The sequence below is a fragment of the Heptranchias perlo genome, unplaced genomic scaffold, assembly GCF_035084215.1.
Source record: "Heptranchias perlo isolate sHepPer1 unplaced genomic scaffold, sHepPer1.hap1 HAP1_SCAFFOLD_56, whole genome shotgun sequence".
NCBI lineage: Eukaryota > Metazoa > Chordata > Chondrichthyes > Hexanchiformes > Hexanchidae > Heptranchias > Heptranchias perlo.
In genome coordinates, this window is record NW_027139581.1 from 5,572,242 (window position 1) to 5,593,335 (window position 21,094).

Genomic DNA, 21,094 nt, shown 5'->3' on the forward strand with positions numbered 1-21,094 from the left:
GGAGAGGAGAACAAAGGCCAGAGAGGGTAGATAGGCATGGTAAGGGTTTTAGTAGCAGATTGGCAGGGCGAGTGGAACGGGAGTTATTCCGGACCCGGAAGTAGGCGGTCTTTGTGATCAAGAGGATATGGGGTCAGAAGCTCAGCACGGGGTCGAATACGACGTCAAAGTTACGATAAGTGAGGAATCTCAATGGGGCACTTTCAGTCTCCGTCCCTTAATATCACCCACAGTCATTTCTAGGCTGCAATCCTCAACCTGCCCTTTAAATCTCCTCGGGTTAGAGACTCAGAATTCATATTATAACTGGGAAACTGCAGGAAAAGAGTGAAACGGGCCTGGTTGAGACACTGGATTTAATGTACACTGCGGATAAATCGGTATAAATCATAAATGAATCGCTAAGAGTGAACATGGACAATACAATTATATGAAAACTGTAAATGAAGCCGCTCATTATTGTTGGATCAGTCCTGTATGAGCACAGATTTTAACTTTATTCCTGAGAGAGGTCTCATTAAGATAATGTCCTGGACTTTGAGATGTTTGTGTTAAATCCACCGCATTATTTATATCGGAGTCAAAGCTGCAGATATAATGTGTTTGTTTAAGTGACTGTAACTAATAGCAATGATCACGAGTATAACCGTGTCAGTGGAGTCTTGTCCCCTGTATAAATCAGGGTTCATTGGAATGTATCAGCTCAGAGTACCTGCCGGACTTCTGGTTTCCAGAACAACGGAAGTGACTGCTTCTCACAGAAATGGAATATCCAATAATTTATCAGATAGAAGATATTTACTATCCTGCCCTTGCAGTAATTGGAGTGCCGGGTAAGCTGTTATCTCAGCTGTTAATGGTGTAAATCGGTGTTAACTGTGCTGCTGTACTTAGCAAAATATGTTTGCTCCCTGAATGTCTCACACAGTCGCCTGTTCTGTTCTACCAGTTGACTGATGGAGTCTCTGCTCTTTCAGTTACAGGACTGAGCAGGAATGATCTTTGTGTATCCAACCATGACCTTGTCACTGGATAATTGGCTGCACTAAGTGTGCTGTTCAATAATGGCATCTCTTCAATTGTAAACTTTCGGTCTTGTAGCAATTCCATTATATCTATAATGAACTTTTTATGTCCAACCCTGGCATTGTCACTGAATTATTCTCTGTACTAAATGTATTGGAATCAGGTGTCTGGGCTAAGAGCTGGTATCAGACCATCAGGAGCTCGGAACAGTTTCATGTTGTGGAACGAACGTGTCCTGCAGATTTTTTTCAAAAATGTGTTTTGAGTGATTGATAACGAGACAGCTCACGGTCTCAGTGTTACAAGGAGGCAGCGCAATGTCCTCCCTCCCCAGTTTCATGGTTCAGCTTAACTGGGATTTCAATGTATTTATTGGTTCTCACTCTTATGAAATATTATTTCATTGTGTGTATCTGGCGCAGCTCCAAAGTTCTGGCTACTGAACTGAGTTTGCTGCTGACTCTTTCACATCTCCTTCTCTGTGTCACGGTGGATGAGTTCATTGTAAAATGCAATGTTTTGAGGGTATGATAAATCAGTTTGCACTGTATCCATTGGAATCCTGAGCCCTTCTATTTATCTGTCGATTCTTTGCAGCAGCGGTGATGTTGGCGTTTTGTGAATTGAACAACAGCTCCATCTAATGGTGTACTTTATAATTACAGGAGAAGGAATTTCAATTATTGTGAGGTCTGTCTGGAAGAGACATTTGATTCTGTTTCTTCCATGATTTGCAGATGAAGTTAACAGTGTAGGTGTACAGGTGGAGACTTGGATCTTCTGTAGAAACATTAAACTATTCCACAGAGAATTCACAATTTAACAAACTGACACTGAGAATCGGATCCGTGGAACAGAATGCGCTGCAGGATGTTAGGATTGAATCGGATGTGAAAAGGGGCATTGAGAAAGAGTAGAGATGGCAGAATAATAGATAGAGAAGCGATAGAGACAGAGACGGAGACGTAAAACGAGAGGGAGGGGGAGAACGAACGTGAGAAGAGAGAGAGAAAGAGAGAGAGAGAATGGGAGAGAGACAGAGATAAAGCGGCCATGCGGTGAATCATTCATCGGAATGAACTGTTGAAGCTTCCAGTACAATTATGAAGAGGAAATGTGACTTGAGGATGTCAATAAGAAGTTGTCAGATTGTGAGAGTTTTATTGCACTCTCGCTGGGTGTGTTTATCGTTATCAGGGCATCAGTCTGTTTTGGTGATTGTTACTTTTCCTTATTCACTGACTGAATAAATAAACATAATTCAAATGTATTTAAAGAATAGAATTAGTGATTTCTTGATCCTAATGAATTATTAGGATACTGTATTCAAAAACTCAGAATCAGCAGAATTCACTGAAGAACGTGGTTGATTTAATTCATATATTTTAATTTAGTTTTAATTGAATGTGCAAAGTAAATTTAATGAACACATTTTATATCCAACCAGCTGTTCCCTGACACCAATAACCACTGAAGTGAACCGTTCAGTGTATTAGTTGGATTGTGTTAGTGGGACCGATAGATTAGATTTCCTCTCACACTCTGATGCAGTCTCTCCCTGTGAATCCCAGCCTCTCCAACCACCACATTGAATCCTCTGTCTCCTCATCCATTGCTTCAGTTTATCCGCTTTCCCAAACAATCTGTTCCTAACTCCCCTCCTGCTCCGACATGTCCTTTTCCTTGTCTCCCTCCCAATCTCACTCATTGCCTCTGTCTCCAGCTGCCTCTTCCAATCCGATCCGAAGCCTCAAACTCACGGCCACCGCTTTCGGCCTTTCCCCGTTTTGTGCCAGCCTCTGTCGGTTCTCTTAACCCAGGGCAACAAACCAGCTGCACCTCCCTTGTCCCCTTACCTTCCCGGCCTTCGCTCTCTTTCCCGTCAATCTGGAGCCCAAATTCGGCTTTAACCCGGATTCCCGCTCGGTAAAACTCCTTCTCTCTTCCCCACCGGCACTGCGCTCTCACTCGGCCCTTCCAGTGGATCCGGTGCTCATTTATTCACTTTCTTTATCGCTCTCACAATTCGTTATTGATAATTGAGTTTATAAACATCTCTCAGCCTGAAAGCGCTGTCCAGGTTAATGAATCAGTTTCCACCGTTCGATGCAGCAACAAAGCTGGAAATTTAACCCCAGATCCTGTCAAATTGCTGCTTTGGCTCCAGGTCTGATCAGTAATTTCTCTGCTTCCTTTTCTCTCTCTTACAGTTAACTTGTTGGCGATTGTGATCCTGTCCCGAGGAAAGTGCGGGCTCTCCAAGTGTATCAGTCGCTACCTGCTGGGAATGGCAGCGGCCGATCTCCTGGTCGTTATCACTGATCTGATATTGACACGGGTTGGTCTAAGTTATTTCCCCAATTCATTCTTGTTCATTACTCCCGTGTGTCGTCCGATTATGTTCTTGGGTTCTGCAGCCACAGTGGTTTCTGTCTGGCTCACAGTCGCTTTCACCTTTGATCGATTTGTGGCCATTTGTTGTGAGAATCTTAAAAGAAAATATTGCACCGAGAAAACGGCGGCTGTAGTTATAGGAACAGTGAGTGTGTTGGGCTGTTTAGAGAGTGTTCCCTGGTACTTTATATATCAACCTTACCTTATAATTGATAATGTTCCCCGGTATTGTGTCTTTAAACTGAACTTCCGCACTTCCCCAGTGTGGGCCGCATATGAGTTCGTTCACCTCATTTTAACCCCTTGTGTCCCGTTCTTTCTGATTTTGCTGCTCAATGTTCTGACGGTCAGACGTATTTTAGTGGCCAGTCGAGTCCGCAGGGGACTCCGGGGCCGCAGCAATGAAGAGAATCAGAAGGATCCAGAGATGGAGAACCGAAATAAATCCATCATTTTACTCTTCAGTATATCGGGCAGTTTTATCCTATTATGGGTGACCCAGGTTGCAAATAACATTTATCGGCGAATTTCAGACACTCGGTATTATAATCCCTACACTGACCCTCGTTATATCACAGAAGCCACATCACGAATGCTGCAGATTCTCAGTTCCTGCACAAACACGTGTATTTATGTCCTGACCCAGGCTAAATTCAGAGAGGAGCTGAAGAACGCAGTGAAATACCCACTCAATCTAATTGTTAAATTCGTTAAATCGTAGAAAGGGCTGAAGGGTTTCAAGCACAATAACTATTTCTAGCCATTTCATACTCCACCCCCTGCACTACCCACCGGATGGAAAGTACATTTTATATTCGCTGAAATAATCTTGCATCTGATTCTGATGTTACATTATATTGATAATCTGCCCCATTGAGGCGTGATTCGCTCTGCAGACAACGCATGAATTGTTGCTCCAACAGGCGGCACGAAAGAGCTCAACTGGACTTCAACGAAATGGCCGCCCTGCAAAATGGGCAAACCTGTCAATGAAAGTAGCTACTGTGGGCCTGATCAGAATGGGTGCACTCCACATAAATGGAGAGATAGACAGAGAGAGATAGACAGACAGACCAACAAACAGATAGATAGATAGTTAGATAGATAGATAGATAGTTAGATAGATAGATAGATAGATAGATAGATAGATAGATAGATAGATAGATAAAGGCATGGAGAGGAAGAGACAGGGTTACACATAGAGATAAACTTACATAGAGAGGCAGATAGAAAGGGGAAATGAGAGACAGTTAGAGCCATAAACAGAGAGAAAAGCAGATCATTGAGAAAGACCTAGTGAAGAAAGAGATAGAAAGGAAGACGTGGAGAAAAAGAAAGTGAAAGTGACCGAAGAGCAGAAAGCGGCAGAGAGAAAAGGACAGTTAACAAGTTGAAGAAAGACGGAAAGAAACAGAGTAAGAGATTTGGATGGAGAAACATCTCGAGACAATCAGAAAGAAAAAGAAATAAACAGAAAAGAGGGAGAGAGGGAGAAAGAATAAAGGGCAGAAACAGAGAGGGGACAGGAAGATAAATAGAAAAGACAAGAGAGATGGAAAAACATGAAAGGAGAAAAATATAATGAGAAAGAAATACAGGGAGAAAAAGCACAAACAGGAAAGGAGCATGTATACATTAGAAATCAGAGACAGGAAATTAATAACACAGATTAAGAGAAAGAGAGGGAATTTACCAGCGATAGCTAGTTGAGAGAAACAGGTGGACAAATGGAGAAAGAAACTCAGAGGTGCAGAAGGAAAGTGGACAGGAAGTGAGAGGCACACAGGGAAAATTGCAAAGAGAGATTGAAACAGGGCGATAGAGACAAAAGAAGTGAAACAAAGAGAACTGGAGACACAGAAAGAATCAGTGCAGGAGAGAGACAGACTGCAAAAGAGACAAAGTGAGACAACAAAAGAAAGAGGCGGATATTTGCTGGTCTACAAATGGACAATGTAATTCATTAAAACGCAATTTGTACAGTGCCCTTTATATTAACACATCTCAAAACACTTTGCACAATGAATTAATTCTGAACTGCGGAGACAGCTATGTAAATAAATATGTTTATGAATATAATTACTATATATGTATCTGAACAGAAGAAATGGGTATTTTTATGTTGAAAAAAAAATCCAATTTTACTGTTACTTTTTCTTCATTTGTATAAAAGATAATGTTGGACTTATTTGCAAGAATTAATGATACATTTACGTAGTCTGCGAACAACGAAATTAAAGTTGATTGTGAATTCATAAAAAAGAAGGAAATGGAGAAAGTGAAGAGAGAAATAAAGAAAAGGAGAGACAGAACAGAGAGAGTGAAAGGCAGAGCGAAAGAGAGAGAAAGAGTTGAAAAGGGGGTGAGAAGGCGAAAAAGACAGAGATAGGCAGAGAGAGTGGGGAGAGAACGAGCGAGAGGGACAGCGAGGCAAATGGAAAGAAGAGATAAAGATGGAAGACATAAACATAGAGATATAAAGAGAGAAGCAAAGGGTGACAGAGAAAAAATGTAGAAATGGAACAGTGATACAGGGATAGAAATTAAAAGAGGGTGAAGTAACAAGAGAGAAAAATGCCAGAAAGAAGACTGAGAAAGATAAATATATTGACAGAGAGACAGAACCAGTGAAAGGCAGACAGATAAAAAAAACAGCAAGGTAGAGACAGGAATGTGATTAACACACAGAGAGCACGAAATAATCATAAAACAACTCATTGTAATCAGCTTGGAGTGGGTGAGTGCAGAAGCAGAACAGCAGGAGATGAAGCAGGCGAGCCAGTTAATGTCTGTTCTGGGGGAACAGATTTTGGGTTTAATTTTGACAGTTGTAAAGATGATGCCTGGAGGCTGCACAATAAAGTCACTCAGTCTTGTGTAACTGACCCTGCCCTTTATTTACAGCAGGAGTTTTTCCAGCTGCTCTGTACAGTGTGTAACTTTCCCAGTGACCTGCTGTATTCTGTATTAAATCAGCCTGTACTCTTACCCCTTCTGCTGTGTCAGTAAACTGGACAGGGTCCCACAGCACTGTAACAAAAAGCAAAATATTCTAAATCTGAAAGAACAAAGGTTATCGTTTCGGGCGTGGAGAATCTTCTTCATCAAAATTCATCCAATCAGAAAAATAGACGTGGGCTATCTACACGTATATAAATTTAAAAAAAAAACAATATTTAAGTATGCAAAAAGCACAAAGCAAGAGAGGAATCATGGGTAGAGGGGTGTATCAGATTATCTCAGTCAAATGACCCCATGCAGAATGAGAAAGATAGAAAGTCTTGCATGTCTATAGCGCCTTTCCCAGTGTCACGTTGTCCCAAAGCGCTTTACAATCAATGAAATACTTTTAACTGTACTCACGGTTGTAATGCAGGCAGCCAATTTGAGCACAGCAAGCTCCCATAAACAGCAATGAAGAACATGATGAGATAATCTGTTTAGATGTTGGTTGAGTGATAAATATTGGCCAGGACATCGGGGAGAACTCCACTGCTCTTCTTCGAATAGTACCATGGGATCTTTTACATCCACCGATGAGGTCCTCAGTTTAACGACTCATCCGAAAGACGGCATCTCCAACATTGCAGCACTATCTCAGCACTGCAATGGAATGTCAGGCGAGATTTTCTGCTCAAATCCCTGGAGTGCAAACTGTGCCCAGGCAAGGACCATTTTTTACCAATCAATATGTGAAAGTTAAGCGTCCAGCAATCAGGCATCAGCTCATGTAACCTGAACTCCAGGTTACAACAATTCTCTCAAAATGATTGCTGATTTTATTTTCATCCGCCATTTGCGGAGTGTCCATAAAATAAGGTAAACGGAATAAAATGAAAACAAAAAAGATTCTTCATGATAACATGAATCAATACCACCAGTGGTAATATAGGGAATGGCATCAAACAGGGAATGGGAGATGCATGTAACAAGGGTACTGTAGTAATCATGGGTGACTTTAATCTACATCTTGACTTGGCCAAACCAAATTGGTAATAATACTGTGGAGGATGAATTCCTGGAGTGAGTCTGAGATGGTTTTTTAGACCAGTACGTTAAGGAGACAACTCGGGAACAGGCTATCCCTAATTGGATATTGTGCAATGAGAAGGGGTTAATTAATGATCTTGTTTGCGTGGTCCTTTTGGAAAGAATGGCCATAACATGATAGAATTCTTCATTTAGATGGAAAGTGAAATAGTCCAATCGAAACTAGGGTCCTAAATCTAAACAAAGGAAACTACGAAGAATGAGGAGTGAGTTGGCTGTGATAGATTGGGGATTACCATGATTGTGGTTAGGCAATGGTTAACATTTAAGGAATGAATGCATGAACTGCATCAATTATACATTCCTTTCTGGCGCAAAAACACAAAAGGAAAAGCGGCCCAACCATGGCTAACAAAAGAAATTAAGCATAATTTTAGATCCAAAGAGGAGTCATAGAAAGTTGCCAGAAAATGTATCAAGTCTGAGGATTGGGACCAGTTCATAATTCAGCAAAAAAGATTAAAAGGGGAAAATAGAGCATGAGAGTAAACTTGCAAGCAACATAAAAGCAAACTGTTAAAGCTTCTACAATTATGTAAAAAGAAAAAGATTAGTGAAGACAAATGTAGGTGCCTTACAGTCAGAAACGGGAGAATTTATAATGGGGAACAAGGAAATGGCAGAGCAATTAAACAAATACTTTGGTTCTGTCTTCACGGAAGAGGACACAAACAACTTCCCAGATATGCTCGGGAACCAAGGGTCCAGTGAGAAGGAAGTGTTGAAGGAAATTGGTGTTTGTAAAAGAATAGTGCTGGAGAAATTAATGGGACTGAAAGCCGACAAATCCCCAGTGCCTGATAATCTGCATCCCAGAGTATTAAAATAGTTCGCTATGGAAATAGTGGATGCATTGGTTGTCATCTTCAAAAATTGTATAGTTTTTGGAGAAATGCCTGCAGATTGGAGGGTGGCAAATGTAACCACACTATTTAGAAAAGGGGGGAGAGAGAAAACAGGGAACTACAGACCGGTTAGCCTAACTTCAGTAGTAGGGAAAATGCTCGAGTCTATTGTAAAGGATGTGATAACAGGACACTTCGAAAATATCAATGGGATTCGACAAAGTCAACATGGATTTATGAAAGGGAAATCTGGTTTGACAAACCTACTGGAGGTTTTTGAGGGTGTAACTGGTAGGATAGATAAGAGGGAACCAGTGGATGTGGTGTATTATGATTTTCAGAAGGCCTTTGAGAAACTCCCACATAAGAAGTTCGTGTACAAACTTAAATCACATGGGATTGGGGTTAATATACTGGCATGGATTGAAAATTGGTTAACAGACAGGAAACAGAGAGCAGGAATAAATGGATCTTTTTCGGGGTTGCAGGTGGTAACTAGTGGGGTACCGCGGGGATCCGTTCTTTGGTCCCCTGATTTGGATGAGGCAACCAAATGTAATATTTCCAAGTTTGCTGATGATACCAAACTAGGTGGGATGGTGAGTGGTGAGGATGATGCAAAGAGGCATCAAGGCGATTTAGACAAGTTGATTGAGTGGGCAAATACACGGCAGATGCAGTATAACGTGGATAAATGTGAAGTTATCCACTTCGGATGGAAAAACAGAAAGGCAGAGTATTATTTAAATTGTGATAGATTGGGAAACGTTGATGTACAAAAGGACCTGGGTGTCCTTGTACACCAATCACTGAAAGCAAGCATGCAGGTGCAGCAAGCAGTTAGGAAGGCAAATGGTATGTTGGCCTTTATTGCAAGTGGATTTGAGTGCAGGAGAAAAGATGTCTCACTGCAGTTTTCAGGGCCTTGGTGAGACCACACCTGTTTGTGTGCAGTTTTGGCCTCCTTACCGAAGAAAGGATATACTTGGCATGGAGGGAGTGCAGCGAAGTTTCACCAGATTGATTCTTGGGATAGCAGCACTGTCGTATGAGGAGATATTCGGTCGACTAAGTCTGTATTCACCATAGTTGAGAAGAAAAAGAGGGGATCTCATTGAAACGTATAAAGCTCTGACAGGGCGAGACAGGCTGGATGCAAGGAGGATGTTTCCCCTGGCTGGGGAGTCCAGAACGAGGGGTCACAGGCTATGAAACGGAGCAGGACATTTAGGACTGAGATGAGGAGCAATTTCTTCATTCATAGGGTGGTGAACCAATGGAATTCTCTACCCAGAAGGCTGTGGAGGCCATGTCACTGAAAATATTTAAGAAGGACATTGATAGATTTCTAGACACAGAAGGCATGAAGGGGTATGGGGAGAGAGCGGGAATATGGTATTGAGATAAAGAATCAGCCATGATCATATTGAATGGCGGAGCAGGCTCGAAGGGCCGAATGGTCTACTCCTGCTCCTATTTTCTTTGTTTCTATGTTTCGATGTAAAAAGGAAGAGAGTAGCAAAAGTAAACGTTGGTCCCTTACAGGCTGAGACAGGAGAAATTATAATAGGTAATCAGGAAGTAGCAGATACGTTAAACAAATATTTTTTTTCTCTGTTTTCACAGTGGAAGAGACTAAAAGCATAACAAAAATAATGAGGAACCAGGGGGTAAATGAGAGGAAGGAACTTAATGCAATTAATATCACTGGAGAAAAAGTACTGGACAAACTAATGGGACTAAAAGCCGACAAATCTCCTGAACCTGATGGCCAACATCCGTGGGTTCAAAAAGAGGTGGCTGCAGAGATAGTGGATGCATCGGTTATGATCTTCCCAAATTCTCGAGATTCTGGAATGGTCCCAGTGGATTGGAATGCAGCAAATGTTATCCCGCTATTCAAAAAGGGAGGGGGAGAAAAAACAAGGAACGACAGGCCAATTAGCCTGACCTCTTGCCGTCTGGAATATGCTGGAATCCATTTTTAAGGAAGTGGTAACAGGGCACTTAGAACATCATAATATGATTCGGCAGAGTCAACAAGGTTTTATATGAGGGAAATTGTGTTTGACAAATTTATTCGAGTTTTTTTAGGATGCAACTAGCAGGATAGATAAAGGTGAACCAATGGATGTCTTACATTTGGATTTTCAAAAGACATTCGATAAGATGCCACATCAAAGGTTGTTGCACAATGTAAGGGTTCATGGAGTTGGGATAATCCATTAGCACGGATAGAGGATTGGTTAACGGACAGAAAATAGAGTGCGGATAAATGGGTCATTTTCAGGTTGGCAGGCTGTAACGAGTGGGGTGCCGCAAGGATCGGAGCTTGGGCCTCAGCTATTTACAATCTATATCAATGGCTTAGATGAACAGACCGAGTGCAATTCATCCAAGTTTGCTGATGATACAAAGCTAGGTGGGAAAGTAAGCTGTGAGGAGGACACAAAGAGTCTGCAAAGGGATATAGACAGGCTAAGTGAATGGGTAAGAAGGTGCCAGGTGGAGTATGATGTGGGGAAATGTGAGGTTTTACAATTCGGTATGAAAAATAGAAAAGCAGAATATTTTTATATGTTGAGAAATTAGTAAAATTTGGTGTTCAGGGAGAATTGGGTGTCCTCCAACAAGAAACACAAAAAGTGATTATGCAGGTGCAGCAAGCAATGAGGAAGGCAAACGGCATGTTGGCGTTTATTGCAAGGGGGTTGGAGTACAAGAGTAAGGAAGTCTTACTACAGTTGTACAGGGCATTGGTGAGACCTCACCTGGAGTATTGCGCAGAGTTTTGGTCTCCTTATCTAAGGAAGGATATACTTGCCTTTGAGTCGGTGCAACGAAGTTTCACTAGATTAATTCCTGGGGTGAGAGGTTTGTCCTGTGAAGAGAGGTTGAGTAGAATGGGACTATACTTTCTGGAGTTTAGAAGAATGAGAGGTGATTTCATTGGAACATATAAGATTATGAGGGTGCTTGACAGGGTAGATGCCGAGAGGCTGATTTCTCTGGCTGGAGAGTCGAGAACTCGGGGGCATAGTCTCAGGGTAAGGGGTCGGCCATTCAAGACTGAGATGAGGAGGAATTTCTTCACGCAGAGGGTTGTGAATCTTAGGAATTCTCAACCCCAGAGGGCTGTGGATGCTGAGTCATTCAACATATTCAAGACTGAGATCGATAATTTTTTCGACTCTCGGGGAATCAAGGGATATGTGGATCGGGCGGGAAGTGGATTTGAGGTCGAAGATCAGCCATGATCTTATTGAATGGCGGTGCAGGTTCGAGGGGCCGAGTGGCCTACTCCTGCTCCTATTTTATGTTCTTATGCTCTTATATTGCTCAATGCTTTATTTAAAAAAATTAAAGAAGTGATTTGATTCCCAAACAGAATTAAAACGATGGGATTCTTATCATTCTCCAGTGATTTGAACCGGCCATTCCATATCCAGACCCAGTGCTACCATGAGGCTATCAATGTCTGTTCATGGATTTCCAAGTGTCTTATATATAATTCGTGTTGGAGAGAATGTTCCTGTCACGTTTTCAACATTGGAATCTGTGTATTCAGAGAGAAAAATCCACGCGGAAGACCAGGATTCAATTCCCTGACAGGGAGGTTACACTTTTGCTGTCTTTAATAGATTCACTTTCATTTCTCTTGTAATTTACCTGCAATATTGGATGCGGAAAATACACTGAAAGACAAACTCGGACCATCCCGCTTTCCACAATTTAATTTCACTGATATTCCAGCGATTTTAAAAGCTGCTCTCTGCCTCACCCTTCACCTCGATATCAGAACCAACAGTTCATCTGTTTTTTGGTGGTATTGTTTGAGGAAAGATTATCGTCCAGGTTTCCAGCCATGCGCACAGCAAGGTCCCACAAACCGCAATGACAAAGTAACAGGTACATAATGCAGATGGGAAACGAGTGGAACTGAGCAGTATGAAAGTGTAACGGGATTAAATTAAAGAGCTGCCTGGAGTGGGGTTCACCCGGTTGTGAACCAATTGGATCTTAAGTCTTTAACCACTCGGCCTGGTGCTTAATGATACTTTATTTATCTTTCCACGGGCCACTGGTGAAAGAAGATGAACGACCACTTTTCCATCTCTTTGTTGGATCATGTCCAGAGTCAAATTATGTGAGGAACGCGGGAGAGAGTGTGGGAGAGAAAGAAAGAGACAGAGACCCCTTCAGAAAAACGGAGAAAATGTGTGGCGCGCGCACATACCAACACACACACCCAAACAGACAGAAACACATCGGGTGACTCAAACACACAGAGAGAGACAGACTATCGGTCATTTGGCATATTCTTTGTTCTATTTCTGTCGTCGATTTCGTGAAATCTTGCAGATCAATTCCAACGAGCATAAAACTCGAAGTGTTCAAAGCCGTGCATTTTTAATTCACTGAAGAATGAGAAGTTTGCTGCTTGTTAAACCGCTGATAATGGCATCCGCAGTCGGCAGGATCCGTACCTTCGCGGAAAGATCCCAATGGATTTCTGATCCATCGCCTTCACCACTCGGGGATACTCAGCACCATCTCAACACATCGACAAGCATGGAGGCGTGGGGTTAAAATATTAGACTAAAACTCCAACGGGTTTATACCCGCGTGGGTTCGAAACCCATTTCTGATAACTGTTATTTCCGTTACATTTTGATACTGCTCATTGAAACTCTTGTTCCATCTGCCTCATGCACCTGTTACTCTGTCATTGCTGCTTGTGGGCCCTTGCCGGTCGCAAATTTCCAAACCTGGACGATAATGAACACCACCAAAAAGCAGATGAAATGACCATCCTTTTCATTGATGTATGTGAGATCTTTCTGGTGAATCTCCTCTGCGCCCTTTCCGATGTCTTTGTCTCTCTGTCTCTCCCTGTCCTTCACCACAACACGAACGAGGAACTGGCACAGGACGGAAAGTGAAGCTTTTGAAGGCAGCAAAAGTTCCACTTTCAGTCGGGGAATTGAACCGCGGGTGTTCGAGTTCCAGGCGAGGATACTCACCACAATACGAACGAGAATCTGGTGATGGACACTCACCACAGATGGCGTTGGACACCCTTCAAATTTCAGTGAATCTATTTTGAACATTTATTTGATGACAATTTGCGAAACTTCCTTCTTCAACTAACACCACCAAAACGCAGATTAACTGGCCATTCATTTCATTGTTGTATGTGGGATATTTCTCGTAATCCTCCTCTGCGCCCTGATCAGGGCCTCTCTCACTCTCCGTCTCTCTTCCTGTGTCTCGCTCTCTGTTTCTCTTTCTTTCTGTTTCTCTCTCTCTCTCTGTTGCGGGCTGCTGAATCAGCCCGGGATTGCTCACAGCTCGATTCTGCGTCTTCATTTCTTGCACATTTTTCGGGTTCTGCCATCGAGGTGAAGAGTGAGGCAGAGAGCAGGTTTTAAAATCGCTGGAATATCAGTGAAATTAAATTGTGGAAAGTGGGATGGTCGGAGTTCGACTTTCAGTGTATTTTCCACATCAAATATTGGAGATAAATGAAAGTGAAGCTTTTAAAGGCAGAAACACCGGGACTTCAACATTGGAGAATTGAACCCTGATCAACCGCGTGACAGATGGGGATATTCAGCACGACACCAACGTGGAACTGGCGTGAGCAGTTGATGGACATTCCCCACAGATGGCGTTGGACACGCTGCAAATTTCATTGAATCCACTCCAACCATTTATTTGATGACAAAGAAAAGCGTAGAAGAAGTGACACTCAAGTACATTACATATAGAGCAAGATTGTGAAAGGACCAGGATGGCCGAGTGGTTAAGGCGTTGGACTTAAGATCCAATGGGTTTATACCCACGTGGGTTCGAACCCCACTCCTGGTAGATGTTACATTTTGATACTGATCATTGACTCTCTTTTGCAATTTGCATCACAGTTTCATGGAAAGGTGACAGCACTGAAGGAGGCCTTTTGGCCCATCGTGTCCGTGCCGGCTCCATGCAACACCAATCCAGCTCGTCCCACGACCCCGCCCTATCCCCCGAGCAATGCACTTTTGTTCCTTTCAAGTACTTATCCCGTTCCGTTTTGAAAGCCATCATTGAATCTGCCTCCATCAGCCACTTCGGGATGCTGAATTAGCCCGGGTCTCTTCACAACGCGACTCTGCCTTTCATTTCTTGCTCATTATTGTGGTTCTGACATCGAGGTGACGCGGAGAGTGAGATTTAAAATCGCTGAAATATCAGTGAAATTATATTGTGGAAAGTGGGATTGTCCGAGTTCGTTTATCAGTCTTTTTATCACACGTCCAATGTTCGAGATGAATGATATCTTTAAAGGCAGAAGAAGTTCATCGTCCAGGTGTATTTGAAGCCAGGTCTACCATGTAATAGGTGGGGATACCCACCACGATCCAAACGAGCAACGAGCGTGAACAACCGACCCCCTCACCGACGGTTGATACCCACACCAGTTCTGCGGCTCGGTGTCGCAGAGCGCTGGATTATTACGATTTTAAGTGAGCAGCATTGTGCTTTTAGCAAGTAGTCGTGGCCGAGTGGTTAAGGCGATGGACTAGAAATCCATTGGGGTTTCCCCACGCAGGTTCGAATCCTGCCGACTACGGTTTAGAGTTACCATTTTGTCATTTCATCTCTGCGTTTCAACCGATCCGAGTGTGTGCAAAATGAAAATCCATTGTCAAGAAGTCGGAGCAGGACATTCGCGGACTCATCATATAATCTAGAATAGTCAACATGGTTTTATGAATGGGAAATCGTGTCTGACAATTTTATTAGAGTTATTTGAGGAAGTAACGATCAGGGTGGATAAAGGGTAACCAATGGATGCAGTATATTTGGATTTCCAAAAGGCATTCGATAAGGTGCCACATAAAAGGTGATATCCCTGCTGCTTGTTGTTCTCCACGCTTGCACACACCCGTGCCTTCTGCCGCTTCCTGCCACTGCTTCTGACCTTTACCACGCAGAGAATAACAGGCACAAGATAAGAGCCCATAGATTGGGGATTTGCCAACTCACAGAAAACAAAGAGTCGGGATTAAAGGTCATTTTCAAAATGGCATTCGGTAACTGACGGATGCCGCAGGGATCAGTGCTCGGGCCTCAACTATTTACAATATGTCTCAATGACTTGGATGAAGGGACAGAGCGTATTGTGGCCAAATTTGCTGATGATACGAAAATATGTGGAAAAGCAAGTTGCGAGGGTGGCACAAAGTATCTACAAAGGGATATTGACAGGTTAAGCGAATGGGCAAACATTTGGCAAATGGAATATAAGGTGGGAAAAAGTGAATTCATCCACTTTGGCAGGAAAAATAAAAATGCAAAATATTATTTCAATGGAGAAATACTACAAAATGCTGCAGTACTGAGGGATATGAGTGTCATCGTACATGAAACACAAAAAGTCACCATGCAGGTGCAGCAGGTAATCCAGATGGCGAACGAAATATTGGACGATTGAGAGAAAGAAGAAGAAAATATTGACCATTTAATGATTCAACCGGAGCCGTTTTCCTGGGAGTCGGTTTTGAAAAAGGACACAGGCTCAATTTGTTCCAATCTGTTTCCTTCTTTGACCCTGTGATTCTCAAATCTGCGGGTATTGGACAGATGGAGGGAGAGAGACTGACACAGACTCAGACAGACCGAGAGAGTCTCTTTCTGTCCCAGTGTCTCTCTCTCTTTCTGAGTGTCTCTCTTTCCCACTCTTTTCTTCGCACCCCACATCACTTTATTCTGGATCTTAACTAACAGAGAGATGGAAATGTGAACAGTGAGTCTTCTTTCAACAGTGGCCCGTGGAAAGTGAAACAAACTGTCATCAAATAGGTCATTTCATTAAAAGTTAAAGCTGGAAACAGGTACGGACGGGGATCGAACTCGCGCTTTTCTATTATAATGAGACCAACGCTTTTCCAATTGGCCACCGCACCCCACGAGCCAAAAACGGATGATAATGTTCTTCATCGGGTGAAGTCAGATCAACAGCTTTTAGCAACTGATTGCGACAATCGACTGATTGAGGAGCATTGGATTTCGACTATTCCGCCTGAACAAATAATTTCATGACAGTTCATTTCACGGGCCATTGTGGAAAGATTCACAGAGAGAGAGATCGAAAAAGACAGAGAGAGAAAACGAGGGAGAGAGATGGAGACATGGGGAGAGAGAGATAGAGAGACCTTAATAGAGAGTTTTAAAATCGTTGGAGTATCAGTGAGATTAAATTTTGGAAAGTGGGATGGTCCGAGTTAGTCTTTCAATGTTTTTTCCACATCAAATATTGGAAATAAATTCCTTTCTGTATGTCTCTCTCTCTCTATTTTGAGCGGCTGAATTAGCCCGGGTCTGCAAACAGCTCGATTCTGCGGATTTATAACTTGCACATTATTAGTGTTCTGAAATCGCGGTGAAGAGTGAGGCAGAGAGCAGGTTTTAAAATCGTTGGAATATCAGTGAAATTAAATTGTGGAAAGTCGGATGGTCCGAGTTCGACTTTCAGTGTATTTTCCACATGAAATAGTGGAGATCAATGAAAGTGAAACTTTTAAAGGCAGAAACACCGGGATTTCGACATTGGAGAATTGAACCCTGATCAACCGCGTGACAAATGGGGATATTCAGCACGACACGAAGGAGGAACTGGCGTGAACAGTTGATGGACACTCCCCACAGATGGCGTTGGACACGCTTCTAATTTCATTGAATCCATTCCAACCATTCATTTGAAGACAAAGAAAACCGTAGAAGAAGTGACACTCAAGCACATGACACATGGAGCAACATTATGAAAGGACTCGGGTGGCCGAGTGGTTAAGGCGTTGGATTTAAGATCCAATGGTTTTATACCCGCGTGGGTTCCGAACCCCACTCCTGGGAGGTGCGGTTTGCGTTCCATTTTGATACTGATCATTGACTCTCTTTTGCCATTTGCATCACAGAATCAGAGAAAGGTGACAGCACGGAAGGAGGCCTTTTGGCCCATCGTGTCCGTGCCGGCTTTATGCAAGACCAATCCAGCTGGTCCCACTACCCCGCCCTATCCCTCGAGCACTGCAACTTTTTTCCTTTCAAGTACTTATCCCGTTCCGTTTTGAAAGCCATCATTGAATCTGCCTCCATCAGCCACTTCGGGATGCTGAATTAGCCCGGGTCTGTTCACAACGCGACTCTGCCTTTCATTTCTTGCTCATTATTGTGGTTCTGACTTCGAGGTGACGCGGAGAGTGAGATTTAAAATCGCTGAAATATCAGTGAAATTATATTGTGGAAAGTGGGATTGTCCGAGTTCGTTTATCAGTCTTTTTTCAACACGTCCACTGTTGGAGATAAATGATATCTTTAAAGGGAGGAGAAGTTAATCGTCCAGGTGTATTTGAAGCCAGGTCGTCCATGTAACAGGTCGGGATACCCACCACTATCCAAACGAGGAACTGGCGTGAACAACCGACCCCCTCACCGACGGCTGAGACCGACACCAGTTCTGCGGCTCGGTGTCGCAGAGCGCTGGATTATTACGATTTTAAGTGAGCAGCATTGTGCGTTTAGCAAGTAGTCGTGGCCGAGTGGTTAAGGCGATGGCCGAGAAATCCATTGGGGTCGCCCCGCGCAGGTTCGAATCCTGCCGACTACGGTTCAGAATTACCTTTTTATCCTTTAATCTCTGCGTTTCAACCGAAGCGAGTGTGAGTGAAATGAAAATCCATTCCGAAGAAGTCGGAGCAGGACATTCGCGGACTCACAATACAATCTCGAATAGTCAACATGGTTTTATGAATGGGAAATCGTGTCTGACAATTTTATTAGAGTTATTTGAGGAAGTAACGATCAGGGTGGATAAAGGGGAACCAATGGATGCAGTATATTTGGATTTCCAAAAGGCATTCGAAAAGGTGTCACATAACAGGTGATATCCCTGCTGCTTGTTATTCTCCACGCTTGCACACACCCGTGCCTTCTGCCTCTTCCTGCCACTGCTTCTGACCTTTACCTCGCAGAGAATAACAGGCACAAGATAAGAGCTCATAGATTGGGGGTTTGCTCACTAACATAAAAGAAAGAGTTGGGATTAAAGGGTCATTTTCAAAATGGCAATCGGTAACTGATGGGTGCCGCAGGGCTCAGTGTTGGGGCCTCAAGTATTTACAATATATGTCAATGACTTGGATGAAGGGACAGAGTGTATTGTGGCCAAATTTGCTGATGATACGAAAATAGGTGGAAAAGCAAGTTGCGAGGGTGACACAAAGTATCTACAAAGGGATATTGACAGGTTAAGCGAATGGGCAAAAATTTGGCAGATGGAATATAAGGTGGGAAAATGTGAATTCATCCACTTTGGCAGGAAAAATAAAAAAGCAAAATATTATTTCAATGGAGAAATACTACAAAATGCTGCAGTACAGAGGGATCTGGGTATCATCGTGCATGAAACACAAAAAGTCAAAATACAGGTGCAGCAGGTAATCCAGAAGGCAAACGGAATATTGAGAGAAAGACAGAGAAACCATTGACCATTTAACGATTCAACCGGAGCCGTTTTCCTGGGAGTCGGTTTTGAAACAGGACACAGGGACAATGTGTTCCAATCTGTTTCCTTCTTTGACCCTGTGATTTTCAAATCTGCGGGTATTGGACAGATGGAGGGAGAGAGAGTGACACAGACTCAGACAGACCGAGAGAGTCTCTTTCTGAGTGTCTCTCTTGATCATTCTTTTCCTCGCACCCCACATCACTTTATTCTGGATCTCAACGAACAGAGAGATGAAAATGTGAACAGTGAGTCTTCTTTCAACAGTGGCCCGTGGAAAGTTAAACAAACTGTCATCAAATTGATCATTTCATTAATATTTGAAGCTGAAAACAGGTACGGAAGCGGATAGAACCCGCGCGGTTTTGTTTAGCAAACCGACGCTTTGCCACCGCACCCCTCGATCGATAACTATATAATAATGCTCTTCATCGGGTGAAGTCAGACCAACAGCTTTTAGCAACTGATTGTGACAATCGACTGATTGAGGAGCAATGGATTTCGACTTTTCCGCCTGAAGGAATAATTTCATGACAGTTCATTTCACGGGCCATTGTAGAAAGATTCACAGAGAGAGAGATAGAATGAGACAGAGAGAGAAAACGAGGGAGAGAGATGGAGACATGGGGAGAGAGAGATGGAGAGACCTTAATAGAGAGTTTTAAAATAGTTGGAGTATCAGTGAGATTAAATTTTGGAAAGTGGGATGGTCCGAGTTAGTCTTTCAATGTTTTTTCCACATCAAATATTCGAATATAAATTTCTTTCTGTATGTCTCTCTCTCTCTATTTTGAGCGGCTGAATTAGCCCGGGTCTGCAAACAGCTCGATTCTGCGTATTCATAACTTGCACATTATCAGTGTTCTGAAATCGAGGTGAAGAGTGAGGCAGAGAGCAGGTTTTAAAATCGCTGGAATATCAGTGAAATTAAATTGTGGAAAGTCGGATGGTCCGAGTTAGACTTTCAGTGTATTTTCCACATCAAATAGTGGAGATAAATGAAAGTGAAGCTTTTAAAGGCAGAAACACCGGGACTTCGACATTGGAGAATTGAACGCTGATCAACCGCGTGACAAATGGGGATATTCAGCACAACACGAACGAGGAACTGGCGTGAGCAGCTGATGGACACTCCCCACAGATGGCGTTTGACACGCTTCAAATTTCATTGAATCCATTCCAACCATTCATTTGATGACAAAGAAAAGCGTAGAAGAAGTGACACTCAAGTACATTACACATAGAGCAAGATTGTGAAAGGACCAGGATGGCCGAGTGGTTAAGGCCTTGGACTTAAAATCCAATGGTTTTCTACCCGCGTGGATTCAAGCCCCACTCGTGGTAGATATTGTTTCCGTTATATTTTGACACTGATCATTGACTCTCTTTTGCCATTTGCATCACAGAATCATAGAAAGTTCACAGCACGGAAGGAGGCCTTTTGGCCCATCGTGTCCGTACCGGCTCCATGCAAGACCAATCCAGCTCGTCCCACTACCCCGCCCTATCCCCCTTGCACTGCATTTTTTTTTCCTTTCAAGTACTTATCCCGTTCCGTTTTGAAAGCCATCATTGAATCTGCCTCCATCAGCCACTTCGGGATGCTGAATTAGCCCGGGTCTCTTCACAACGCGACTCTGCCTTTCATTTCTTGCTCATTATTGTGGTTCTGACATCGAGGTGACGCGGAGAGTGAGATTTAAAATCGCTGAAATATCAGTAAAATTAGATTGTGGAAAGTGGGATTGTCCGAGTTCGTTCACCAGTGTTTTTTCACACGTCCAATTTTGGAGATAAATGAAAACTTTAAATATAGAAGAAGTTCATCGTCCAGGTGTATTTTAAGCCAGGTCTACCATGTAATAGGTAGAGATACCCACCACTATACAAACGAGTAACGAGCGTGAACAATCGACCCCCTCACCGACGGCTGACACCGACACCAGTTCTGCTGTTCTGTGTCGCAGAGCGCTGGATTATTGCGATTTTAAGTGAGCAGAATTGTGCTTTTAGCAAGTAGTCGTGGCCGAGTGGTTAAGGTGATGGACTAGAAATCCATTGGGGTCTCCCCGCGCAAGTTCGAATCCTGCCGACTACGGTTCAGAATTTTCTTTTCCGACCTTTCATATCTGCGTTTCAACCGATACGAGTGTGTGTCAAATGAAAATGCTCGAATCCATTATTAAGAAGTCGTAGCAGGACATTCGCGGACTCATTCTACAATCTAGAA

The 21,094-nt window shown here is 42.9% G+C and overlaps 2 protein-coding genes and 6 non-coding genes across 8 annotated transcripts in view; 7 read left to right on the forward strand and 1 right to left on the reverse strand.

Moving 5' to 3' along the window:
- LOC137315776 (zinc finger protein 84-like) overlaps positions 1-21,094 on the reverse strand; it is a 142,039-nt gene that overhangs the window by 29,188 nt on the left and 91,757 nt on the right. The gene's annotated exons all lie outside the window — the stretch shown is intronic.
- On the forward strand, positions 764-4,141 carry LOC137315718 (probable G-protein coupled receptor 139). The gene is made up of 2 exons (XM_067980224.1): positions 764-833; positions 3,237-4,141. Exons 1-2 carry the CDS (start codon positions 764-766, stop codon positions 4,139-4,141), a joined length of 975 nt encoding a protein of 324 aa, XP_067836325.1.
- trnal-uaa (transfer RNA leucine (anticodon UAA)) lies at positions 14,104-14,186 on the forward strand. The gene has a single exon. It is a non-coding gene; the product is annotated as a tRNA-Leu (tRNA).
- trnas-aga (transfer RNA serine (anticodon AGA)) lies at positions 14,850-14,931 on the forward strand. The gene has a single exon. It is a non-coding gene; the product is annotated as a tRNA-Ser (tRNA).
- On the forward strand, positions 17,130-17,213 carry trnal-uaa (transfer RNA leucine (anticodon UAA)). Its single transcript has one exon. It is a non-coding gene; the product is annotated as a tRNA-Leu (tRNA).
- On the forward strand, positions 17,886-17,967 carry trnas-aga (transfer RNA serine (anticodon AGA)). Its single transcript has one exon. It is a non-coding gene; the product is annotated as a tRNA-Ser (tRNA).
- Positions 20,126-20,208, forward strand: trnal-uaa (transfer RNA leucine (anticodon UAA)). The gene has a single exon. It is a non-coding gene; the product is annotated as a tRNA-Leu (tRNA).
- trnas-aga (transfer RNA serine (anticodon AGA)) lies at positions 20,881-20,962 on the forward strand. Its single transcript has one exon. It is a non-coding gene; the product is annotated as a tRNA-Ser (tRNA).